The following is a 27,997-nucleotide window of genomic DNA, read 5'->3' as shown; positions in this document are numbered from 1 at the left end:
CGGGGCTACGTCCCAGCCGTGTCCAATGGGGCCGCGGGGTCAGAGGTGAGGGGTTGAAGGGGTGAAGATTGGAAAGTGCCGGCTCTGCCGCGCCTGGCGGTCGTCATGGAGGCAGTCACTGCTGAGGAGCTGCCTGAAGAGGAGGAAGAAAAACAAGATCAGTTGTTGAAGCGGCATCGGAAGGAGAAGAAGGAGCTGCAGGGTGAGCTGGGAATCCAGGGGGGCCTCTCAGCCGCCGCTATCTTCCCTCACCGCCTCCCCTCCCTCCCTGGGACGGGGTGCGGGGCTGAGCTACCCCGGAGGAAACCTCCAGGCCTGGTCGGAGCAGCTGTCTTTCCCTCTCCCTCTTCTCCCCTTACCCCCTCCCCAAAATAAAAACCGGATCCTGAGGACCTGCCTTTAGCTACTAGCCACAGTATGGTAGGCTTGGGATCTGGTCCAGCCCGCTCATTTTGCGTAGGTGGAAACTGAGACCGGGAATGATTTGCCGAGGTTATGTAGATTCTGGGGCACCAAAGCGGTTGTCCTTAGTCCAAAGCGATTCTGTCACGTGTCTTTGGTTTCTTCTTTTTAGTCCGGCGGGTTTCTGTACTTGCCCATTCTGGTTCGCTGGTTAGTGAATTCTGTGTTTTTCTCACCAACCACCTTTCTTTATTCTCCCCTCAATACTGCTTAACTGTCACATTTGCAGAAGAGTTAAGACCGAAGGAAAGATAGAAGTCCAGTATTCCAGTCCCCTACCCCCATCATTTTATACTTAAGGGATGGCCCACAGAGGTAAAAACGCTTTGCAGCAAGAACTTGTATCTCCTAAGATCCGCTGAGTGTGCTTGCTTCTACAAGCTTGTCCCATTCTCCTTTTTTACTTTTCTCTTCTTGGGACTCTAATCAACCGTTATTGGTGTCTCTTCAGCCAAAATTCAAAGTATGAAAAATGTTGTTCCCAAGAACGACAAAAAGAGGAGGAAGCAATTGATTGAGGATGTTGCTAAATTGGAAGGAGAAATGGAACAGAGACACAAAGAAGAACTGGAGCATTTGAAGCTGACTTCACATGCGGAGAATGAGGTGTGTGACGGTATATCCCATCTGGCTTTGTTTATAGCTTGGTCTTACCATTTAATGCTTTTGTAGGATGTGTGTTGCAGAAAGGCACAGGAATGGCAAAAACACCAGGAAACCAATACATGGATTACAATTTCATGGTTCATCAAAAACAGCCCTGCACGTGTAAAACACTATTCTAGACACTGAGAACATGGTTCCTGTCTTCAAGGAACTTAAAATCTAATGATAAGCTAACTTTAATATAGCACTTTAAGGTTTGCAAGGTATTTTCATATGTTACATTGTGAGGCTAATAACAATCCTGTGAGGTAGGTACTTCTAGTATACACATTTTACAGATGAAGCTGAGAAAAGTTAAATTATTTTTCCGGGATCACAATACTAGTAAGCTCTCTGATGCAGGATTCAAACTAAACTCTTCCTGACTTCAAGGCTGACTCTAATTGACGTTTGAATACCAACAGTTCTATAGTGGCACCATACTTTCTTCTTTGTGGTATGGAAGTTTAAGCAAAGAAAAGACTTCTTTTTTTTTTTCAAGAAATTTGGCTCTTAACATGGATACAATAATGATTGTAAAAAGTAGATCAACAGAAGGATTTTAAATAGTAAGTTACTGTTGTCAACATCCCTATCTGTCAACCTCTATTTCTAATACAATCTAGCATCAAAAGTGTTTAAAGAAAAAACCCCACCATAACTTTAAAATGTTGTACATTTTTAAACTGTCTTCAGTTTTCATTCTTAACAGTTCTTCTATCCATGCTACTGTTGCAATACTGAATTATTCATTCAACAGTTGAATATCTACTCTGTGCAAGGCATTTTGGTCTTTATTGAAGGTGATACAAAGAAGAATAAGACATAATTCCTGCCATTACAGAATCTGAAGAATGAGAGGTCATTCCTCCCTTCATGTGTTTTACAATCTAGGAGGAAAGATGAGACATTCAGATAACTTTAATATAAGGTTATTATGTTAAAGAACAGTAAGAGAGGTTAAAAAGTATTATTTTAACTCAGGAGGAAGAGAGTCTTGGTGTAGTCCTCTTGGTATGACAGCATTACTCTCCAGGGGGCCTTGGGACTTAATAGAGTGTTATATTGACAACCTTCATTTTTTGGGTACTGCTTTTATCATCAGCTGATCTAGTCATCAAATTTTCCAGTTAATTTCAACAGGTCAGGTATGGATGTTAAAATGTATATTTCTGAAACTATACATGAATATTTGACATTAACCTGGCTTTTAGAAGGGAGTCAAATTGCTCTGGTAAGTTTTAGCTATGGTGTTTTATTCTGTGGCTTAAACCTAATTCTTTCTGTTTCTGGGTAGCTCTTTCCTACCAACTGCTCCCTTGTCTCTTTTCTTTCACCTCTGTAGTCCAGTCTGTATTCTTCTGCCATCTTAATTTTCCTAATGTGAATTTTTGGTGATTATCTGTTTCCCCTGGCTGGTGGTTTCTTCTTGCTTACAGAATCATATGTAAACACTTTATTATGCCATTAAAGGATCTTCACTACCATCCTTCCTTTCCAGCATTCTCACTACTCACCCTCTTACATATTGTATTCCAGCCAAACTAAAATACTGATAGTTCCCTGAATTTATTCTGGACTGCTTATGTTTTTGTTTTTGCTGACATGCCTTCTCACATCTCCCTCCCCGTTGAGATCCTTTCAGACCTTTTAATGCTGAGTTGATCTATTATTCTTGAAACATCCCTTATTTTTTTCCCTGCTGGAAACTATGTCTCACTTGGCTGGCCCATGCATTTACAACTCTATATTTGTCTCTGATTTTCTACATCTATAAAATTGTAATCTTGAGCATATAGACTGCATTTTATTTGTTTGAGTATCCCCAGCATCAAGCAAAAGTGCCATGAGGGTTAATAGATCTATAATATTAAGGAGTGACAATAACAAAAACGAGAGTTTACTTTTGCTAGGCTATAGTCTTTTACTCATTTAAATAATTTATATAGCTCCTGCTATGTGGAGGGCACTGGGCCAGGCATAATGGGGCATACAAAGACATGGACTTATCCTTGTCTTCATAGAAGTTCCTCTGTAATAGGGAAGGTAAGACTTGTACAAATATCTAGCCTTTCATTTATATCCTTTTTCTAAAGTTGTGATGCTTGTGATTTTGTCCAAGATTATAAGTTAAAAAAAAAAGCTGCTGGACAGGTTTGCTTTGTTGTTCTTCCTTGACTGCTTGTGTCTTATCAGCAATTTATAGGTAAAGGAAGGTAAATTGGGAAAGCTTAGAAAGCACATTTAGAAATAGACCCTTCTGTTTTCTCCTTTTCCCTCTAAGTGTCTTCCTTTTGAAGATGGTCGTAACAGGTTCAAATGATGCACTTAAGTCAAATTACAGTTGTGTGTTGGAATTCAAACCTTTTAAAAGGAAAAGAGGTCCATGGGTAGTCTTTGGTAATAGAAGTAGTCTTGGTTTTCTAGACCCCCTAAACTCCAAGTATTTTCTTGGAGGGGAGATCAGCAAACTGATGCTCACAAGCTAAGAATGGTTTTTATATTTTTGAATATAATAAGACTATTTAAAAATTTAAAAAAATACTCTAAGCTTTAGTTTTTTACATATAAAAAACTTCATTTAAAAATATTACCATAAAAAATATGGCCACAGGCAGGAGTTGACCCACAAGCCATAGTTTGCAGACCCTCTGCTTTGTAACAATTAAATAATGGCACTTCAGATAATTTCAGCAGAACTTTCTCTGATGAGTTTTCATGCATCTCATATAGCAAGCAAGAGTTGTTTTTTTGTTGTTTTTGTTTTTCTGCTTTTTGGTGAGGCATTTGGGGTGAAATGACTTACCCAGAGTCACGAAGCCAATAAGTGTCAAGTGTCTGAGGCCTGATTTGAATTCAGGTCCTTCAGACTCCAAGACTGGAGCTCTATCCACCACGCCACCTAGCTGCCCCCAGAAGCAAGAGTTTTTAAGCAAGGATTTCTGCTAGTAAGCAAAGAAGACTAAGACTATGATTTGCCACAACTTGGTTGCACTGTTTTGAAGAAATACTGTAATCTTAGTGTGATAAAATTGGGGCATTTTTTTGGAAAAGGGTAAATGTTAGATTTCTAGATATATTACATTAGGTAAACTGGATGTTAGTATTAAATATATAATATGGTTATCAATAAAAATGCTCTAGCTTTGTGTGTCTTTTCATAGATTATAAAAGCTAGATGAACTGAGGCCCTGACTGCCACAGTTTTATAATTTTTAGATTAACAAACTGATATAATTTAACTGTTTGGAATCCAGAAATAAAGCTCCTAGGAGTTCTTGTGCAGATGAGATGTAAAAATAAAGTAACACCATCATAGTATTTGGTGCTTTTTCTCAAATTGAAGCTGTGATTAACTAGCTTCTCTTTTTTTAAAAATGCATAAAAACAGTTTTAGAGTATTATTTAATCTGTTAATAATTTTCCATAAACTATGAATGCTTTTGTTTTTCATTAGATAGACTCTGTTGTTAACATTGCAAGTTTGGATATTGAGAATCAGCAGCCTCGGATATCAAAAGCACAGAAGAGGCGGGTATGAATCAAATTTATCAAGTATTTATTAAATGTCTGCTGTGTTCAACAAAGAAATATTGTTTATGTCCTTAAAGAACTTACAATTTGATTGCAGATTCAAGTGTTTTCTCTCTGCAAGGGAATAACTAGGGAATGCTTCAAGGCAGTATACAAATGGTAGATTGTGTGGTGCAAACTCTTAAGTGCTTTAGGAACTCAGATATGAGATATATCATTGTGGGGGTGCAGTTGGGTTTTTGTATTAAAAAGCATAGTAAATACTCAGGGAAGATAGCAGGGACAGAAACAGAAGTATGCATGAGCATGATATATTTTGGGTACAGCAAGATACCTGGAAAAGTAGTGAAAAGATAGGGTTGGATAGCTAAGAGGGAGTGTTTAGACTTATTCCAGTCTTGCTTTTTGTACTATATTCAGCATAGAGTGGTCTCTTCATGAAGAACAACATTAAAAGTGCCCTATCGTTGAGGACTGTTTGTCACAAACAGCTAAAATTTACCCATGTAGGCTTAAAATTTTGTTTCTGCAAGAAATCTTATGACTAGGAGATTTCTTCCAGTAGCATTCAGAGGATCCATCTTTAGAGGTGAAGGTAAGAGAGTTGAACTTTTGACAAATATGTTAATAATACCTTATGTTTATATTCTGATTTTAAAGTTTTCAAAGTACTTTCTCATATATTTAGTTCATTTGAGCTTTTTACCTCTTTTTTTTTTTTTGAGAAGTTGATATCTTTTTTACAGATGAGGAAGCTGATACTAATGGTAAATTATATATATCTTATAATTGATAGAGCTAGAATTATCTAGGTCTTCTGACTTCAAAGTCTGATTCTTTACGTACAAATATGTTTAATTCAGTGCTTAGGAGAATTCCTATTTCCCTCTTACACCTTTTTTATTTCAAAAGAGACCATTTATATTAGGGAAATTCCACTGCTATTCAGTTAATTGACTTGGAAGTTGTGCTGTTCTATTCCTGTTTTTCTTCATGTGGGTATCTTGATTGAGAGGCATTATTATTCCTTACTGCATCCCTTCCCCAAATTTTAAAACCTTTCATTAGAAGAGCTAACAAATGGTTAAATTTGTAGAATTTAATTTTATTTCACATTCTTTGCAAAACTTTGGTTCAGGCCAAACAATACAAGGTTCTTTTAAATTTTGAGTATTAGATATACAAGAAGATACAAATGCTTCTTTGGTTGGATATATCAGTAGGCAAGAGGAATGTCTTGCACCATGAAGATCTTAGCATTTTATGGTCTTGTGATATGAAGCAGACAGTCAGGAGGCATAGATTAGCCTAAGGCTTAGATCTGACACTATTGTACTCATTGTAGATTGGGAACAGGTCATGAGACCATCAGTACTTTGAAATCTGTAAGTAAAAAGCAGTTTGATCACTGACAGGCTTAACATAGATTTTTTTAAAAGGATTTGAGTTGGACTAGATGGTCTGTAAAAGTTCTTTTCAACCATAAAATTCTGTAACTTGAGGAGAGGTTCAGATTTTTTGTACTGTTATAATAAATAATGAGAGACTTATACATTCCTCATTATATATAATCAGTCCCTAAATAATTGAGAGTTGGTCTTACTCCCGCCCCCTCCCCCCACTATGCCTTAGGAGAAGAAAGCTGCGTTGGAGAAGGAAAGAGAAGAAAGGATAGCAGAAGCTGAAATTGAAAACTTATCTGGAGCCAGACATCTAGAAAATCAGAAACTTGCACGAATTTTAGCTGCTAGACATTTAGAGATTAAACAGATTCCATCAGATGGCCACTGTATGTATCGAGCTGTTGAAGACCAGCTGAAGGAACAGGAGTGCCCCCTGACTGTAGCTACTTTAAGAAGTCAAACTGCTGAATATATGCAAAACCATGTAGAAGACTTCCTGCCATTCTTAACGAATCCCAATACGGGAGATACATATACTCCAGGTAAACATTTTAGTATAATTTGCGTTCTCTATTGTGCTTTCTCTTTAAAATAAATATTGTGTGAAAGGATTATATATTCTATCCCCTACTCAAATTTATCCCTGTAGGAAAAATCATTATAACCTAAATACTATAATGTCTCAATATTTATTTGTTATGTATAGCACATAATTATAGATGTTAGTAGGTATAGCACTATCAAAATAATTTTTTCATGTGGTTAGCTGTTAAGAAGAAAAAGTACATTCCTCATTTTGTGTGGGGATGAAATAGGAATAGAATTAATCATTATCTGAAAGGCTTATAGACTGCTACCTTTGTACCAGGATTCGTATCTGTATGCTGGTGAGGACCTAAAACACAAGAATACATTCTCTTCCTAAAAGCTGCTGGAAGGAATCCTTGCTGATGATTGTATCTTCAGTTTTTGATGCATGTGGAAAAAAGGCAAATCCTACATCTCTTTCCCCCAAATGGCTTTGTTTATTTGACCCATGTGTTTAAGGAGCACAGATTTAATTTTAGTCTAAGTAAAAAATGATTAGGAAAATAAATCTACAGATTAATCAACATTCTAAAGCCAGACATCAGTGCTTTAATATTTTTGCATTACCATTTGTATCCATTTTTGTGGAAAATCAAGAATTAAATGTATACGTAAGGTCAAAACTTCAAGGGTTTTCATGCTTCTTAACACATTCCTAGTATGTTTGTATCCTAACTTGGATAAAGATAAGTTAGTCATTTGTTCGTAAAGTTTTGTTAATGGAGCATGCCACCTCAAACTATTTCATTTCAACAAACATTAAGAACCTGCTGTGTTCAAGACACTATTTTAAGTTCTGGAGATAAAAAGAAAAATTAAACAATTCCTTTCCTGATTTGACTTGAGGGAAACAAAATATAGATAGGTAAGTGATACAAAGTATATGCAAAATTATACAAAGTAATTTTAAATAGGAGTGGATAGTTGACACAGATCTGAAGTCGGGAAGACCCATCTTCCTGAGTTCAAATGTGACCTCAGACACTTACTACCTGTGTGTCAACCCTGTTCATGTCAGTTTCCTCATCTGTAAAACGAACTGGAGAAAGAAATGCAAACCATTCCAGTGTCTTTGCTAAGAACGTCTCAAATAGGGTTATGAAGAGTCAGACAAGACTGAAAAATGATTAAATACACAATTTTAAAGAGGAATATAGTACTATTTACTGGGGGATCAGGAAAAGCCTTGTGTTGGAGGTGACATGTGAGCTGTTCTTTGAAGGCAGCTATGGATTGATTCTAAGAGGTGGAGGTGAGGAGAGAGTTACCAGAAGCTGATATGGGAGGGCCTTGCTACAAAGCTATGGAGCAGGATCTGGACTCTTGTGTGTAGGGAATAGCTAGCAAGCTAGTTTGAATAGAAAGGGCACAAAGGGGAATAATATTAAATAAGAATAGAACTATTGTGGGGAGTTATATTGTGGAGGGTTTTAAATGATATTTTTATCCTGGAGCCAATGAGTCACTGGTTTTGAGTATCCTTGAGGAAAATTACTTTGGCAGTAATGTAAGGAGTGGCTGGAAGATAGAGATTGGTGGTTGGAAGAAGTATTAGGAGGATGTTATAATAGTCCTGGAGAAAGGTGCTAGGACAGTGACCATGAGAGTAGAGAGAAGAGGACATATAGCATGAAGAGCTAAGCTTAATAGGAGGTAGGAGGTATAATGGAGACAAGGGAGATATCAAAATAGTTTTGAAGAGGGAGAGAATGCTAAGGATTCAGGATTAAAGAAGACCTTGTAGAAGATATGGTACTCCTGCTGAACTTTGAAAGGATGAGACAGATTCTGAAAGGATGTTGTTTGTCCTTCCTTCTTTCTCAAAAGGGACCAATGACATCACAAGAGTGAGTCATCAGATCCCGTGGCTAGACAAAAGTCAAGAGGACTGATGATGGCGCAGGATGCAGTGGGTAACCTTGACCTTTTTAGAATAAAATCTTTCCCAGGTCTCAGTTTGTCTGAGGCAAGGCTCATTCGGTGACTTAAGAACTAGGTTAGAATTGAGACAAAAAATGGTCTAATTTATTATCACAAAAATATCAATCTGGGAGGGTTAGACTCTCATAGTTTCTAGCCAGAACAGAAAACAATTGCTATTTACACTCATTCTAAGTCATCAAAATCTAAACAATGAGCCACAGAAGCTTGAGCTGGAGGCTATTTTTGGCCATTCAATGAAGCCAAAGTTATTTGGGTTTAAAGGCTATTCCAGTAGCTCCATTTGAAACACACAATGGGCTTTTTAGAAACCTGTTTTTTTCAGAGCTGTATCATAAATAAAAATTGCACAGGCCAAAAATGTAAATTGTCCCAGCTTTTTGGGGGAAAAAAGAATAAAATTAAAATTAGCAAAAAATCTAGCCCCTAAACCTCCAAATTTCTTACAAAATATAAGCAACCAAAAATTATATTCCTGTGGACAGAGCACCCACATGTAATGATATGGTGTCCCAAGTGATGAAACGGACCATGTGTGGTGAAGGAAGAAGAAATAATAGGATTCCCTAACTTCTGCTCCAGTTGGCAAGTTGGTTCCCCAGAGAGCAGCTAATACTACTCTCAGGGAGGGAGTAGGGCATTCTAGACATGCGGAATGGTTTATGTGAATACATGGATGTGGGAGATGACATTGAAAGAGCTTATAGTATTTTGCTTGGAACACATGTGAAGGGAAGTAATGTGAAATGAGGAAAAAGAAGGAAACGAGGTCAAGTAATGAAGGATAAATACAGAATGGTGGCACAGAACCTTTAGGAATAGCATCAGTAGTGCTGAAAGTTAGAATGTGCTACTGAGGAAATCTAAGGATAACAAAAGAGATTTTTTAGCTATATTGGGGGAAAGAGGAACATTGAAGAGAGGTTAGGACTACTGCTTGGGGGTGGATGTAGTGATGATAAAAGAAGACAGAAGATGGGGCTACTTAACTCTATGTCTTTCTTTCCATGGAGACTAATCTTTGGACTAAAAAGACAAAACAAAATTGATGATTACTGAATTGGTGCTCAAAATAAATGAGATATTAAGAGAGCACCTAACTGCCTTAAATGGATTCATGTTACTTGCCCCAGACAAATTACATCCTCAGGTACTGAAAGAACTGGCAGATGTAATTGTTGATCCACTGATTGTGGAGAATAAAAAGTTACTGCAGAACTGGAAAAAGACATTATTCTGATTTTCAGAAAGAGTAGTCTGAAAACTGTAGGCCAGTGAACTTTACTCTGATTCCTGGCCAAAATAAAAGGAGATGGTTAGTGAATATCTAAAAATGTAAGTGGTCATCACAAAGAGCCAGACTGGCTATATCAAAACAGGTTATAAATAGTCATTAGACTGAGCTACTTGAGAGCTGGGTACTGTCTTTTTCCTTTCTTTATATCCCCAGTGTTTGGCACAGCTTTTGGCCTATTGGAGGCCCTTAAGAAATGCTAATACCTAGATTTTATCGAAGTATTTGATAACAGTATTAGTAGATCTAGTATTATGGCAAAGCTTTGGGCTAGGTGATCATACAGTTAGGTGGAATCAGAACAGATTGAATGGTTGGATCCAAAGTAGTTAGCAATGGTCACGTTGGAAGTAGGTGGCCCCTAAAATACTGAACATTGTTATTGATGTCTTCACAAATGGCATACTTTTCATATTTGTATATGTGACACAAAGCTATGAGGGATAGCTAACACATTAGATAACCATTTTGAAAGGTTAGAACATTAAGTTCAGTATAATAAGGTAATATTTAATATTTTGTTGTATGTAAAATCTTAAAAATATAAAATTAATTTTTTTAAATCTCTATAAGATGGAGGAGCTAGAGCTAGATAGCATTTCCTTTGAAAAAAGAAGGTCCATGGAGAAACCATGGAGGTTTTAAGTGGAGTGCAAGCCAAAATAAGTCAATAGGTACAATGTGGCAGTCCAAAAAAACAAAACAAAACAAATTTATTGTAGTGCTAGGCTGAATTGAGGAAAGATAGAGTGTCCAAAATGAGGGAAGTATTGTAATAAGCAGTCTCGCTGTTCTTTGACCCAATCAGACAACATCTCATCCTTACTTTCAATCCAGACAGCTTTTGCTGTTTCATGATTACTAAAAAGAGGCATTGAGGCATGATTATTAATGCTGAATCAACTAGAGGAGATAGGTCGTAATGTATCACCTTGAAGTTTTTTTGAAAAATTAATGAAACTTCTGTTGCAGAGTAAATAGAACCACAAGAATTTGCCCATTCTAATCCCTTGTGAAACTATGCCAGAAAACTCTGATTTATTTTAAGATAACTGATAATTGAAAAGGATGGTTTAGTTGAATGCTTTTGTTAAATACCTAACAATTAGAGGTATGTCCTGCTGTATTAGAGTAAAATATCAGTTATCTGTCACTTTAGCAATTAGCATACTAAAAGAATCATTGTGCTGGTGCAGAGAAAAACCTAAAAGTTCCAGGTAGAAATCATGAAGGGAAATTATTCAGTAGTAGATATGAACAGTTTTCAGAGAGATTTGCAAAAGTATATGCAGTCATATGAAAGACTTCTTCAAATCATTCATGAGTAAAATGCCAATTAAAACAATTTAGAGGGTTCTCTTCACTCTCAGCAAATTGTTACGGTTGCCAAAAAATGAAAATAGTCATTGTTGGAAGGGCTGTATGAAGGTAAATACACTCAGTAACATTACTAGAGGACTTGTGAATTGGTCCAGTCATTCTAGAAAACAAATTGGAGTTATATGAGAAAAATTACTCAGTTATCCATAACTGAATTTATATTTATGTATTCTAATGACACTAAACAATGTGTAATTGAAATGACTAGTCTTGGCCTCAAGAAGAGATAAAAAAATGCACCTTCTTTCAAAGGAAATGTGGGAGACTTTGTGTACAAAGTGTACAACACTGGCAGATACAGTTATTTTGGTTGTTAGTTTCATTTTCATTTAGCTCCTACAGAATTAGCAGCATTACTCATGCTAATAAATGTCACACACTTTTTGTAGACATAATAAAAGTTGTCTTGACAATGTCACAATTTATTTTTAAGTGTGCATATGTAGTTGTTATAGAGAAGAACAAAAGAGAAGTCCTTATTAGAACTTTTATGGATTAAAAAATCATTTATTGATGCTCTTTTGTTTTGTGACATCACTGTCATTTCCCAGTTGTTCTGCTTCTTAGTGGAACTCTCACAACAAATGCATACAATTAGACAAAACAAATTAACACATTGGTCATCTCTGAGAAAAGAGGGGTTTAGAATAGCCATTGTGAGGATTGTGATGGATTCAAACGATAGAGGAATAAAAAGGTAATCATACAGCATTGAAGGCCCAGTTGACTTTATTGATGTCTTCACAAATGGCATACTTTTCATATTTGTATATGTGACACAAAGCTATGAGGGATAGCTAAATACTAAATTTAATTTAGTATTTTGCTTGAATTCCTTGTGGACCCAACATAATTTCATTCTTCCAACAGGATTCTTTAGCTTTAGAGGAAGAGCAGAGGAAGTGAATGGCAGAAATTGCCTAAGGTTAAGTTTTAGCATAGAGAAAATGGTGACAGGTTACGCATAGATTTAGAGCTGGGATGCTAACATTTTCTAGACAAGGAAACTAAGACCTAGACAGTTTAAGAGCCTTTATCATCATCACATTCGTGTCAGAGGATTCAATCCCAGCCCTTCTAAATCCACTGATCTTTTCAGTACCCTGTACTGCTAAGAGAACATAGGATTAAAAACTGAATGATAGGACTAAAGAAGTTGACCACAAGAATAAGACTGGATAGTGAGGAAGGTGATGCTAGGACAGGATTGGCTGATACAGGAATGGAAAAAAATAAGGAAGATGGTCAGAATGAGAATTAAAATAGGTATAGAAGGAGTAAGGAAGGATAAGAAATTGTGGTCCGAAAGGGAAATTTCAAAGTTCAGAATTTTGGAGATAGACCACTTGTGAGTAATGATAGGGTTTAGAATGAGAAGCTCATAGAAGTTGAGGTGTTCAAAGAACTGTGAACATGTGGTGCTGTAAAGGTCATCAACATGGATTTTAAATTCAGGCTGACAGCAGGGGTATAGGTGTTATTGTTCAGTCCTTTTCAGTTGTGTCCGACTCTTGGTGACCCCATTTGGGCTTTTCTTGGCAAAGATTCTTAAGTGGTTTGCCATTTCCCTCTCCAGCTCATTTTACAGACGAGCAAACTGAGGCAAACAAGGTTAAGTGACTTCCCAGGGTCACACAGCTAATAAGTGTCTGAGGCCAGATTTGAACCCAGGAATAAAAATCTTCCTTATGCTAGGCACTCTTTCCAGTGTGCAACTAGCTGCCCTTGGTACAAATGTATGAGAAGACTATTTGCTAGGTGTTATAGTCATGGAGAAATGTGCAAGAGGGTCAGTAGAGAAGGAGAATTGAATATCAAAAGCGTAATATGGAAATATTACCAGCAATATATTGTTCACAAAATAAGTGGAGCCAAAAGAATACATACAATGATCCAAAAGAGTATACTCAATGATCACAATAATGTAAATGAAAGGAATCTTTAAAAAACTGAAAAAAATTAAAATGGTCTCAGAACAGATAACGAAACATGTCTTTATGGCATGGTAGAAGACTATTAAGGACAGAATGTTATATACATTGTCAGATGTAGTCCCTATATTGGGTATTTTTCTTTTTCCTTTTTTTTTTTTTAAAGGAAAGTTTCATTGGGGAAGGAGAGTTATTTCCTGAAATGACCATCTGTAAGAATGAGATATCAATAACTCACTTTTTAAAAAAAGTCCTGTATTTTCATGGCATGAGGTTCATATGAAAGGGATATTAAGGGATGGCATAGAAGGGACCTGAAAGTGACAGTGGTGAAGAAAGGAGTATGCCAACTGCAGGAAGTAGCAAAATAAGCATCTGAGGAGTCCTCAGGGAAAAGCCAGGTTTCATTGTGAGGTGTCAGTCAACAGGCATTAATTAAGCTCATACTATGTGTTAAGATGCTGGAGATATAAAGAAAGGTTCTATAGTCTCTGCTGTCGAGAAGCTTACATTCTAATGGAGGTGCAACATTCAAATTACACATATACACATGCATTCATAGGGTAAATGGAAGGTAATCTCAGAGAGAAGGCATTAGCAGTGGTAGAAACCATGCTTAATGGCATAAAGGAAGACAGAAATGGAAGAGGTAGTAAAGTTAGCAGAGAAGGAGAGGTCACCGAGGTAGGAGGAAAGCTGGATCTAATTTCTTAGAAGCTGAGAGACTGGTGTTATTAAGAAAGTGGGCCAGTGTCGGATGCTGATATGACAAGCACTGTGATGTGAAGTGAATAGATAAGCACTGCATCCAGTGCTGAGAATACAATACAGAAGCAAAGACATTGCCCACTGGCAACTTGTCCCTTGATGGAATTTTTGAAGTCAGGAAGAGTAATTTAACTGTTGGGGACATTGTACAGGATTCCCCTTCAAGAATAGGTTGGACTTGATAGTATCTTAAATCCTTGTAGTTCTATGATCACAACAAAGGGCCAGGGGGCCCTTTCTGTGGGGTGGAACTGTCACTGCTAGTAAATAGATGAATACTTCAAAGATGGAAAGGAGGGAGGGCATGATGAGGACACTACTTCTGGTGAAGGGATCTAGATCTGTGGCTTGCTCTACCTATTCCCCTACTGTGATATCTGGCGCTGATTCTATAATTTGATTTTACAGTTTGGCTTGTAATGCACCTGGGCCTAGATATTAACTACCACATTTTAATAGGCTTCTACTGTATTTTGCTTTTTTGCAATGGAGATATTGGGCTCAAATGGAGAAAACACTAAAGGGGGGGAATGAATACACACTGTTGTTTTGTTTTTTGGTGAGGCAATTGGGGTTGAGTGACTTGCCCGGGGTCACATAGCTAGTGTCTGAGGCTGAATTTGAACTTGGGTCCTCCTGACCAAAGGGCCAGTACTCTATCCACTGCGCCACCTAGCTGCCCCACACACTGATTGTTTCTGTAGGAGGTAAACAGAATGAGGATGTCTAGAAAAGTTTATGGTAGAGTCAAGGTCCCTGGTAACCAAATCTGAAGGAACAAAGCACATAAGCTTCAGACAGTTTGTCTTAGGACCTTAGCAGTGGGAGAGGGTGTGTAGCTGGAGTGACTTAAATTCTAATATGGAGGGCAGAACTTAGGTGACTTCATAAGGAATTGAGAGTGCCCCAACTGAAGAGCCTATCCCTCCACAGCTCAGCTCTTGTGAGTTCACCTAGGAAATCAAATGGTAAATAAGTGCATGGAGGATTAAGCTGTGGAACACTGTCACACTGCCATTCTGAACAGAGCTGATTTAGCCTACAAAGTTCTCTGTAAACCATCTCTGGTGGTTTGGTGCTTTTCCCCCACTCCCATACCTGTCCCCAGCTTCATTGCCCACTATTTAGAAACCATCAGTCATCCTGGACCTTTTTCTCTTATATTTATTCCACCTTCTCTACTAAATTCTGTAGTCTTACTCGTCATTCAACTGAAATTGCTCTCTCCAAAGTTACCAGTGATTTCTTAATTGACAAATCTAATGGCCTTTACTCAGTACTAACTCTTCTGAACCTCTCAGCAGCCTTCGAAACTCTCATTCATCCTCTTCTCCTGGATACTCTCTCCTTTCTAGGTTTTCATGACACTGCTCTCTCCTGTTTCCCCACCTACTAGTCTGATTACTCGCTTAACCATGGGTGTCCCCAAAGTATCTGTCCTTAACCCTCTTCTCTTCTCCCCCTATAATATCTGGCTTGGCAATTTCATGAATTCCCACAGATTAAATTATCATTTTAAAGCAGTTGATTCTCATATCTATTCATCACTAACCTCACTTCTGATCTCTAGTCTTCTAGTGGTTGTCTACTTGATATCTCATTCTGGATGTCCCATGGATATCTCGTATCTGAAAGAAAATTTGTTATCTTTCCCTCAAAATATCCCCCTTTCCAGTTTCACTGTTATTGTTGAGGCCATCACCATCGTCCCAATCACTCATGCTCCCAACCTAAGTGTCCTCCTCCACTCTTCACTACCATCACTCCACATGTCCAGTCTGTTGCCAAGTATTGTCATTTCTGCCTACACATCTGTCTATGCCCGTTTTTTAAAATCGACTCGGCCACCACCCTTGTAGGCCTTCATCATCTCACTCCTAGACCACTATAAGGTTGTTCTCCCTGTTTTATCTCTCTCTACTCCAATTGATCCTCCATTTAGATGCCAAAAGTGATCTTCCTAAAGCACAGGTACGACCATATCATTGCCTCCCTCTCACCCCCAATAAACTCCAGTGGCTCCCTATTGTCTCCAGTGTCCAATATGAAATCCATTATTTAGCTTTTAGAATCCTTCACAATCTGATCCATTCCTACCATTCCATTCTCTTTTTGTCTTTGTTGTTCCCTTCTCTGTACTCAGTGATCTAGCTATAGTGGCATTCTTGATGTTCTTCAAGACTTAGCTCATATCTCACTTTTTGCAAGACTCTCTATTCAAGGCCATTAATAGTAGGAAGGCAAACACTGGATAGTGACTCCATTTTTCACTACTAATTTACTCCTTAAACCTTTAAAATCTGACATTCCCATTACCATACTGAAGCCCCTCTCTCGCAGGTAATGCCCTCCTTAGTGTTAAATGCAGTGCTCCTTTTTTCCCCACTAAATCTCCTTTACCTCTTTCTGTAGCATTTGACACTATGGCTCACTTCCACTTTGTTGATAACACAGTGTCTCTTAGCTTCCATGAAACTAGATTCAGTTTTTCTCCTACCTCTTTGACTTCTCCTTCTCCATCTTATTGCCTCTTTATCGTTTTGTCTTCATTTATGCCTTTAAACATGCTTATACCTCAGAATTCCATTCTTGCATTCCTTCTTTTTGCGCTTTTTGTTTTTGTGATACTATCCATTCTCATGGCTTCATTTTTCACTTCTCTGCAGCTAACATCCGTGTCTATAGTTCCAGACCAGTCTCTTTCCAGAAGCTCTCATTCTGTTTTTCAATTGCCAGCTGGATATTTTCACCTAAGGGACACATCAAACTGAACATGTCAGAAATTTAACTCATCATTCTACCTTCTTCTGACCTTCTTCTCCCTGATTCACCTCCCTACCAAAAAACAAAATAAACCTCACGCACAAAGTTTCATTATCTCTGCTGATGGCACTACCATCCATCTCCCAGTCACCAAAGCTTGTAATGTCAGAGTTATCTTTGACTCTTTTCTCCCCCTCACCCCACATATCATCAGTAACCTGCTTGTTCTGGCTGAGTGATTTCTCTTCAACTAGTCAGCCAGCAGGCATTTGTCGAGTGCCTCTGTGTTTAGGTGGTGGAGATAATCCCTACTCTGAAGGAGCTGTCCCTTATATCTCTTGCATCCTTCATTCTCAGTGTTAACAGTTCTTAATTAAGGCCATCATCCTTTCTAATAGGATCATAGGATCTAGAACTGGAAGGGATCTTCGATCATTCTGTCCAATCCCCTGATTTCATAATCAAGAAAACTGAAGCCTAGAGAAGTAAAAATGACGTACCTCCAGCAGGTAATAACTGGCAACTTTGTAATTCAGACATAGGTACTCAGACTCCAAATTGAGCCCTCTTTGCACTATACTGTGCTTCTCATTAAGATAATTATAGACTACCAAACTGGTCTTCCTGCTTCCAGGTATATCTCCATTTGAACCCATTCTTCACACCATTTCCCAAAGCATCTTCCTTTAGTACACTACTCTCATTGTGTTTTGTCTTACTTGTAAATTTTTAGTGGCTCCCTATTACCTGTCAGATAAAGTGCAAACTCATAGTCCTGGTATTTATTCCCTTATGTTCTGGGTTCCAGTCTGCCTCCACATCTTCATCTGATACTACAACTGTTCACATAGTCTACATTTCAGCTAAACTGAACTACTCTCTGGGAAGCAGAGTAGTGTAGCGGAATGAACACTAGTTCTAGAGCAGTCACAGGACTTGGCTTCAGATGTCACCTCTGATACTTGTGTGACCATGGGCAAGCCTTCTTAGGCCTCACTTTCCCTCATCTGTGAAATGAGAAGATTGGAGTAGATAACGTCTGAGGTTCCTTCTAGTTTTCTAAATCAGCAATCCTGTGTTCTGTTGTGCTGCCATCTAGTAGTCTTGCTACTTTTCATTGCCTTTACTTAAGCTCTCTTCATGTCTCCTCTACTTCTTCCCTCTAACTTTCTCCTTCCATCTGTTGAAGCTTCACCTTTCAAAGTACCACCTCCTCTAGGAAGTCTTCACTGACTTCCTGCCCTCTAGTGAAGTCAGTCTCTCTCTCTCTGTCTCATCATATTTTCATAGCAATTTGTTTGGCTCTCTTTTGCATTTGTTTCACTTACCATGTGTGGTGGTTATCTGATCATGTGTCTTGTCCCTCCTTAGATTGTAAGATCTTTGAGAGCAGGGTATTTGTCATGTCTCTTGGTTTCCACTTTTTGTATCTGCAGTGCCTAGCATAATGCCTTGTACGTAGATTCTTAATAAATGTGACCTTTGAATTGAATTGAATCTTAACATTTATAAATGAAAATTATAAAGTTATATACTCTGAACTATTTTATTCCTTTTTATAGAAGAGTTTGGAAAGTACTGTGATGATATTGTAAACACAGCTGCATGGGGAGGTCAGCTTGAGGTAAGTATGATTATTCACAGTGGTTGTATATAGTGGATCTGTTAAATGATTTTAAAATCCAATCATTTATTTTTAGGCATGCTGTTCAAACTGTCCCAATTCCACTTTAAAGATTCACTTTTCATCAAATAAGTTATATTCCTTACTGTACCATCCTAATAGGGAAAGGCTGATGTTTTTATGCCTTTGATTAAAGTATGTACCTTGGGGGAAGATTAAATAAAGTTTCATTATAAATAATATACTGGAAGATTTCTCTGCTGGCATTGTATCTGCTTAAGTTTTTCCAGTTGTCCAGTTCTGACAATATATTTGGTATCCTTGAGTGACAGAAGTGCAGAGTTCATTTAATTTTAGGAATATCTACCCTGTTGGCCCAGCCGAGTGTAGTAACTATTGGGAAAAGTCACACCACCATTACAAATAAGTAGTAGAAGCAGCTTTTTTAGGGAAATTACAAATCAAATTCCACTTAACCAAAAATTGTGTCAGGAAAGGATTTCAAAACCCCATCTGTGATACCTCACTTATATATTTGACATAACATAATTGAAATAAAATAAGAGAATTTGGTCGGTCTCTTGGGATAAGTTGTAACAGGATTTTACCTATAGTTGTTTATTTTAATGCTGTCTTCCAGCCTCACGTAAAAGCATAGTTGACCAAATGATTGATAATCTTAAATGCTCTTTTAACATGCATATTTATCTTTAATATTTCTTTCTGTTTTCATTGAAAAAAACATGTTTGAAGATGTGAACTTAGTGGTTATTTAGTTCTTGTGAGCCACCAGAGGGAGCTGAATTCATTAGTTTAGTAGATGACTTCTTTGCTGTTTATAGACTATTAATATTACTGGAAGTTTAATTCTAAACCCTCCGGGGGTTTTTTAAAACAGTGAATGCTGCAAGACAACATTAGGATTAATTGAAATGCTTGAAGTTGTCCTTCAGGATTTATTTGAAAATTAGACATTTGCAGGATAATAGGATTTATAGCTCCAAAGGACTTTAGAGGTAATCTTGTCCAGCCTCTTTCTTTTATACTTGACCTCTCTAGGCTTCCATTTCCTTAAGTTACTTGTCTAAGGTCACATAGTTAATAGGCGGCAGACTTGACATTTGAACCCAGGCGTTCTGACTCCAAATTTAGTCCTCTTTCCATTGCAATTAAGGGGATTCCTCATTAGAGATGGAATTCAAAGGACACAGTAAGGACATTTCAGCATAAGTTTAAGCAACTTCTTTAGTGATCAGCCTGTTGGCAGAAGTTTTTAGTTATAATAAAGGTCATTTTACTTCTCTAACCTTAGTTTCCTAATTTGTAAAAATTATTGTAAAATTGTAAAAATTGTAAAAATAATTATACTTGAGATTTGAAGATCAAATGAGATAATTTATGAGTAAATGTCACCTAGATAATAAACTCCAGTAGGGGAGGGGGAGAGGGAAGGGAGAGGACAGGCAAGGTATCACAGTGGACAAAGTGCCAGGCCTGAAGTCAGAAAAGACTCATGAGTTCAGATCTGGCCTCAGACACTTTCTAGCTGTGTGACCCTGGGAAAGTCACTTAACCCTGTTTACCTCAATTACTCATCTGTAAAATGAGCTGGAGAAGGAGATGGCAAACCACTCCAGTATCTTTGCCAAGAGGTCACAAAGAGTCATATACTACTGAAAAACAACTAAACAACAACAAAACTCCAGTAACTCCCTGTTAACTTTAGGATCAAATATAAACTCTTTAGCACTGAAAACTCTTCACAACATAATCCTTTCTTATTTTTCCAGTCTTTTAACACATATTCCCTTCCATGAACTCTGTGGTCCAGCACATTGGCCAGCTTACCTTTTCACCTGCTGCTCCCCATACCTGGAATACTCTCCCTCTTAACCTCTGCTTTGGAGAACCTCCCATCTTTGTTTATTACTCAGCTCAAGTACCACCTACAGGAAGGCTTTCCCCATCCCCTTGACTTCTAAGTGCTTTCCCTTCTAAGGCTACCACTTGGCTATTATCTTGTTTGTAGCAGTATATCTTTATTTGTCTCTTCTGTTAGAATGTAAACTCTGTGAGGGCATACACAGTTTTTGTGGGGTGTTTTGGGTTTTTTTTTTGTATCCACAGTATTAGTCAGTAAACCTTTAATAAATGCCTTCTATGTGTCAGGTATTGTGTATGCTAAGCACTGGGGATACAAGGAAAGGCAAGAACAATACCTGGTTTCAAGGAGCTTACAGTCTAATGGGGGAAAGAACATGCAAACAACTAAGTATAAGATATAAACAGGTTGAATTAGAGACAATCTCAGAGGAGAGAGACTGATTTTAAAGAGAAGTGGGAATGGCTTCTTGCAGAAGGTAGTAATTTAGCTGAGACTTAAGGAAGGTAGGAGATGAAGGTATGAGGAGGGAGAGAGTTCCAGACATGGAGCACAGATAGTAAAACTGCATGGTGTCTAGAGATGGAATATCTTGTACAAGGAATAGCAAGGAAGCCAATGTCACTGGACTATAAAGTCCATGGAAGGATATAATTTGTGAGAACACTAGAAAGGTAAAGCAGTAGCCAGATTATGAAGAGCTTTAAGAGCCATTTTATATTTGATCTTGAAAGTGATGGAAAACACTGGCATTTATTGAATGGGGGGGTAACATAGTCAGATCTGAACGTTAAGATCAGTTTGTAGATGAGTAGTAGATGGACAGGAGTTGGTGCAGGAAATGTAAGAAGCACTTAAAACATAATAACTAGCTTTTATACAGCACTTTAAGGTTTGCAAAGGGCTTTATATATATTATCTCGTTTGATCATCACAACAACCCTGGGAGGGAGATGCTATTATTATCCCCATTTTGCAAATGAGGAAATTGAGGCTAAGAAAAATTAAGGGACTTGGCCAGAATTACACAGTTGTAAGCTCTTGAAATAGTATTCGAACTTAGGTCTTTCTCCCAAGTCCAGCTAGCACTCTAGCTGCCTCTAATAATACATGCTTGTTAATTGATTAATTGGAATTTTTTTATCATTTTTACATGATAACCCAGAAGGCTTAATTGTGTAATTTTGATTTTAAAAAATTTATAAAAGCAGAATTCAGCTTATTGAAATTTCAGTGTTGCTAAAACTTTCCTAATGGGCTCATGCCATCTTAGCAATGTTGAAAAGGTTTATTTTTCCCCTTGCCTTTTAAAAAAAAGTCAATATATAGGCCCTGTAAAGTGATATCATTGGGAGGCCCAGAAATGCTTTTGTTACTGGGATTACCAAACCTCTATCCATGAGGTTGATTGTAATTCTTCTGGTACCAAACAATAGCTTCAGCCTTGGACTGCTCTGGTTCTTTCAGGAAACTCCTGGTTGAGGCTGGACCAGAGTCCTCCTTCCTTTAAAGAGAGACATCATTAGGGCTTTTAAAAATCAGGAAAAGTAAAATAAAACTAAGTGAGGTATGAAAGCAAAGGTTTTAAATGTAAGGATCTCCTTCAGTTTAATCCTTGCTAACTTTGCTTAACTTCAGCAAAGGAAAATCTAATCTTTCCTATAGTCCAGATTAAGTAATCTGAAGCATAAATCCTAGCCAATGTTGACAAGATGCAGGTTCTTAACCTGGGGTCTGTGACCTTCTTAAAAAATATGTATTTTGAGGGCAGCTAGGTGGTACAGTGGATAGAGCACTGGCCTTGCAGTCAGGAGGACCTGAGTTCAGATTTGGCCTATGTGACCCTCAGCAAGTCACTTAACCCTAATTGCCTCACCAACAAATATATGTAGGTATTGATAACTATTTCAATATAATTAGCTTCTTTTGTAATCCTCTGTATTGTATACATTTGAAAACATTTTGAGAATGAAAGTCACCTGACTTCCAGAGGGCTCTGGAACACAAAAAAGGTTAAGAATCCCTGCTGTTGTTTTGGCTTCTTTGCCTCTAGCTACTAGCACTGAGCAGCCTAACCCAGGCCTGGCCCATGTTGGTCTTAAATCTGGACCATTTAAAGCCCTAGAGGCTTCCTTTCACTTGGGGTTTTCTCTCTTTAAAAGTTGGAGATTTCGTGCTCTAACCCTTACTAAATTCCATTTGAGTTGGCTTTCACACGTGGTACTTTACTGGAATACTCTTTTGCAGTTTTATAGTACAAGCAGAGACTGATTGACCATGTGTTGGGTTTGTTACAGAGGGACTTATTTTTGTATGAACTGGACTAGATGTCTGTCAAGGTTTCTTCAAACTCTTAAAGTCTCATTCTTTAATATTCTAATACTTTAAACACATGATCTTAACAAAAACAATTTTCACCTGTAATAACAAACTAATGATTTTATCACAAGCTTCCTATGTCACTCCCCATCCTCACCCCTTCACCCCCACCAAAAAAAAAAAGAAAGAAAAAGGACTTCTTCAGAGGAATAACCTACAAAGGAAAAGCCAGCATAGGCTTAAATATGGTCCAGTGAGGAATGTAATTTTTTCCTTTCTATTAAATGCACCAAGCTTGCAAATGGGCCATGCCTCAGACTAGATATTCAATTGATTAACCTATTTTAGTGGGAAAGGAGTTTCAATATGTGGATCCAGGAAACTAGAAATATATCTCTTCCACATCCTGAAGGCTATTCACAACTCTTCATAGTCTTTATCAGACTTGAAGCCCTGGTTTGTTTTACTAAAGTTACTAAAATGGGTAAATCTCTTTATTACTAGATTCTTGACGGTAAATGTTTAAGCCTGGTGTATTTTAATGTTCCTAGAAATGCTTAGCAAGAATACCTTGCGTAGTTGGTTTTCAGTATTTGTTAAATCTTCATTTCTTCTCCATTTCTCCCTTAAAAACCTACTTTAATGATGTGTGGTAATGAGTAAGCTCAGAATTTCAGTTTTTCTTATCAATACACTTTTTCTTTATTAAAGCTAAGAGCTCTGTCTCACATTTTACAAACACCAATAGAAGTAATACAAGCAGATTCTCCTCCGATTGTAGTGGGTGAAGAATATTCAAACAAACCTTTAACACTTGTGTAAGTATCCAAATACTTTTACTCAGTTTAGCTTATGTTTAGTAATAGAAAGTGCTTAGAATGTAGATTGGTAAATATTTTATTGTTCGTTGATAGATTAAACACTGAGCAGCATTTTGTATGTTTGATTCAGGAATAGTGCCATTTCTAAAGAGCTCAAATACTTTAGGACTTAAGTTTTAAAGTGGTAGTGTATATGTTACCACATGAATTATTCAAAGTTCATTATTTTAGATGTACTTGTGTACGTATTTTAAAATGACATACTAATCTTTTGTTTGGTAAGTAACATGGAAAATTTGATAAGTTGTTTATTATTAGTATTAGGTTAGGAACAAGGTAAGTTACGTCCATCATGGAAGAAGGGAATTGTTTCTGTCTCAGATAAGGAGAACTCCAAATTTTTTTGGCATTCAATATTTCATTGTTTTGACTCTTTCTCACCCTTCCACCATATATATAGTATGTAAAATTACCAAACCAATGCACTGTATTAGTAAACTGTATCCTGCTTTTTATTTTATGTCAGGCATTTCTGGAGTTGGTTAATTCTTAAGCAATTTATTAACTAAATTATCTTATGCATTAAATGGTACTGTACTGAACAGTTACTTAGTTCTTGACTTCCACATTGGAAACCATTGGCACATCCATTCTTTTTTTTACTTAAACTAGTATTTAATAATAGCAATCTCTCTTTTTTCCCCCCAGATATATGAGACATGCATATGGCTTAGGAGAGCATTATAATTCTGTGAAACAACTGATGGACACAGCTACTGAAAATGGTAGCTAGTTTATGAAGTTTGTACAATTATATATTGGTTCTGTGCAGTATGACAATCTGGGCATTCATATGAAGGCCTGGACTATTCCAAAGGGAATTGAATCTTTTCTTTTTTTTAATTCTTTTTTCTTCCTCCTCTCTCCTTTTTCTTCTCCTTCCTCCTCTTTCTTCCTCTTTTTTTTTTTTTTTTTTGCAAAGCTACTAATGGATTTTGAACACACATCAGAAATAAACTCTAGTCTCCACTTAGTGGCATTTTAAAAAGTTGTTTTGGTTGCATCGTGTGAGAGCAGCATAGGCAGAGCAGGTTGAGGACAAAGCCTCCAAATATTGGTATTTATTGTATTCTAAAATAGATTTCCTCTAACGTGGTATAAATTTAAAATGGTCATATTTTTTAATTGTTAGTAAAAAGCTTTTAGTGTCTCAGTCTAACTCTTGAAAATGTGAATACTCAGCAATTGTGTGGCAGTGGTGATAGTGAATTCTAATACTCCTTTCAGATGAGTTTGAATGCTTATAGCCTGAGTATTATTGATAGAATGATCTGAATTTTCTCCACAATGTTATTTTTATAAAATTAAGGTACTACTAAGAGCATGCTTGAGTAATCAAGAATTTCATAGTGTTTATGCAGGTGTAAATCAAAGTCAAGGACACCTAACAGTTTATGCCTAAAGTGTGACACTTGTGATTTTTTTAAAAACGTCTGTAATTACTGAATTTTTTCCCCCCAAGTAAGCTTTTAGACATATGTATCTTAATTCATTAGATATTTATTGCTATTTTTAAAGGTTTAGACTCTGGAATTAATGTTATACATTTATGATTATCTTAAAAACTTATCCATGTGCTTTGTATTGCTTTACTCTTGAATGTTCAGCTGCTATCACAGCTAACTCCTAACCTTCCTCCATAACTCCTCAGTTTGGTTTGCCTTTTCTGCAAAAAATTTAGTTTCATTTCTCCACACATGGCTTGCGATCTCATCATTCTACCCAATTGATTCTTTAGGGAAATATTGACTGCTTCTGTTTTTCTTCTCCTGTACAAAATAAGGAAGAGACTAGGTCTCATGATCAAAATGTCTGAATTAACCATGCTCACATCTTCAATTCCACTTTGCCTTTTTTTAAGCTTCCTGCTTTTCTTAAAAGCCCTACTTACTTGATCCATTTTACTGTATTATGTTAGCTTTCCATTAATTGAGCATTAGAGGATTGGTTATAATTCAGTTATGGGTAAAATGTAAAGTTACCAGTTGGGAGCCCGTTGCCCTGTAATATGTAGTATGTTCAGTTATAAAAGATGGATCTCTCTTATCCCAAAGTGCAACATGCCATAAGAGGATCCATATTTAGATGGTGCTCCTAAATCCTTTATGTAAATGCATCATTTGCTCTACAAAAAGGCAAGTGCAAATAACTTTTGTTTTGTATATTTGTTTTTTGGAAGAGTGAATACCAATGCAATGTCAACCTCAAATTAATAATCTTTGTGTATATTTGCCCAATATGCAGAACTTTTTTGTAGATAACTGAAGTTTATATGATTTAAAATAAATGCTTTTTGAGTAAAAAATATACAAAAGAATGGAATTTTAAAGTATTAATGCTTTTGACCTGTTTTTTCTAAGTAATCTCTATAACTTTTAAGCAGTAATATTCATATGAATTTGATATCATGAAACATGACAGGCAAAGTAGGTTATCCAAATAGGTTTAAAAGGTTTAAAAGCAATTTTTCATTTGGTAGCTATCACATTTTTATCATGAGATGAATATTGTCTTGTTCATGGGATTTTAAAAAGCAGACATGAACAAGATTTCTATTGGGAGATGTTTTTTGTTTTTTTAATAGAATTTGTATTTTGATTCAACATTACTTACCATCATTTAAGTATTAACCTAAAAATCAAAGTTTAAATAATGACAGATGTTGATTAAGTGCAACATATGTGCTAATTTAGGTTTTTGTATGATATAAAATCTGGTCTAATTGGAGCTTCATAGGGTTTCCTTTGTCCTTAACTTGGAGCAGAAAGGGGTATGTCAGAGTTCTGGAATATGTCTTTGTCCAAGTATTTTATCCACTTTATTATGTTTACAACTTGTATAAAGTAAAAGAATGTGTTTAATTATTGCGAGCAATATAGTTTTGCTCATATTATGAGGCTTGCCAAAAGAATAATAAAAGATGAATGAATCAAATAAAACTTGTTTGTTGAAACTGTCATTTCCTTAACTTGGTTAGAATTGAGGAACATAGAAAAGATCATTTTGCTCTAGAAATTTACTCAGCCTTTGTTTTATCAAGACATAATTAAGAACAATAGAGATTACAAAGAATCGTGTTCTTTTAAAGGATTTAGGATTTGCAGAAATATGAGAACACAGCTTCTTGGCAGAATATATTAGGGGTAAATATTGAATAGTGAATGACCATTTAAACTAGATTTTCACGCACCAGGTGAGTTTTTTAAGATTTCTTAGATTGGTGAAGATTCATTTAGGGGACGTTAATTGGGACTCCTCATCTAATGGAAGGGAGAAAATAGGGATTCAGTCAGAACAATTTGGAGGCAAATGCTAATATGTACACCATTATTAATATATTTATCTTCTCAGTGCAGGTTAACATGAGCCAGCTGAAAGCGAATCTGAAGTGATCAGAAATAATTTACATTTTTACAGTGTATACAGTGTATATTGTATTGCCAGGTAAAACTGATTTTTATTACTGATTGCTCTCTGGTGTCCTGAGACTTATTTAAAGTAACCTGTGTTTCCATCCTAAAAAATTGCCTTTGAGAGGGCTGTTTTTTTTTTCTTTACACACATGTAAATATATACAAAGAAATCTTTTGAAACTTTAGAGAATGATGATGACTACTATTCAAGCATAGACTGACCCTTATAGTTTGCCCTTCTTTTAGAGTTCAAGGACCACTGGGTAGGAACCATGTTTTATCTAAACTTTGTGTCTACCTTTGTACCTAGCACAGGGCTCTGCATTTAGTAGGTGTGGCCATATCGTATTAGAAGGGTGAGGAAATCCATAAATCCCTCAGTCTTCCATAACCGTTGTCTGAGAACTTTGCTACAATAACCTTGACCAGGACCAAAGCTTTTGCCATGGAGCCAGTCAGCTGTTTTTTCTTATTTAGAAAGTCAACCATAACACTTAGCCCTTCTCAGCAATGCAAGGATCTAAGACATCTCCAAAAGACTCATGATGGAAAATGCTGTCCACATCCAGAGAAAAAAACTATGGAGTCTGAATGCAGATTGAAGTATACTATTTGCTCTTTTTTTTTCTTCTGTTTTGTTTCTTCTTTCTCATGGTTCCTCCTATTGGTTCTAATTCTTCTTTACCACATGACTAATGTGAAAATATGTTTAATAGGAATGTATATGTAGAGCCTATATCAGATTGCACGTTGTTTTGGAGAAGGGGGGGAGGGGAGGAAAATTTAAAACTCAAAAGCTTATGAAATGAATGTTGAATACTAAAAATAAATTAATTTTAAAAAGAAAGTCAACCACATTCAACTCTCTGTAACTATCAAATTTTCAGACTTCTTGCCACCAGGACCAGAGCCTCACACACTAGACTTGTTGCCACCTGAACCTCTTGAGCAGGGTCTCAAATACCAGGCCTAACCAGGCACCAGCCACACTTGCAGAATATTTTCTGACTTCATATTGTGGAATGTAGCAAAGAAATTGATGCTGAGTGTGCACCCAGTCAAGCCTCCAAGGACCCCAGTCACCAAGTATTTTCTTTTGCCCCTGTTACTGGTGTTTGAATAAGTTGCTGTTGCCCTCCTTTGTCTTAAGGCCCTCGTGCCTCAATCAG

At 36.9% G+C, this 27,997-nt stretch overlaps 1 protein-coding gene across 1 annotated transcript; it reads left to right on the top strand.

The window, feature by feature from the left end:
- The first annotated feature begins 34 nt into the window (after positions 1-34).
- On the top strand, positions 35-26,348 carry OTUD6B (OTU domain containing 6B). Its single transcript, XM_027856960.1, has 7 exons — positions 35-202; positions 914-1,068; positions 4,565-4,642; positions 6,274-6,586; positions 18,272-18,333; positions 23,246-23,352; positions 24,064-26,348. The coding sequence occupies exons 1-7, from the start codon at positions 106-108 to the stop codon at positions 24,146-24,148; spliced, it is 897 nt and encodes a 298-aa protein (XP_027712761.1). The 5' UTR covers positions 35-105; the 3' UTR covers positions 24,149-26,348.
- The last annotated feature ends 1,649 nt before the right edge of the window (positions 26,349-27,997 follow it).

The sequence above is a fragment of the Vombatus ursinus genome, unplaced genomic scaffold, assembly GCF_900497805.2.
Source record: "Vombatus ursinus unplaced genomic scaffold, bare-nosed wombat genome assembly UNPS02011767.1, whole genome shotgun sequence".
In the NCBI taxonomy this organism is placed as follows: Eukaryota; Metazoa; Chordata; class Mammalia; order Diprotodontia; family Vombatidae; genus Vombatus; species Vombatus ursinus.
This window is presented reverse-complemented; position numbering and strand designations above follow the sequence as displayed.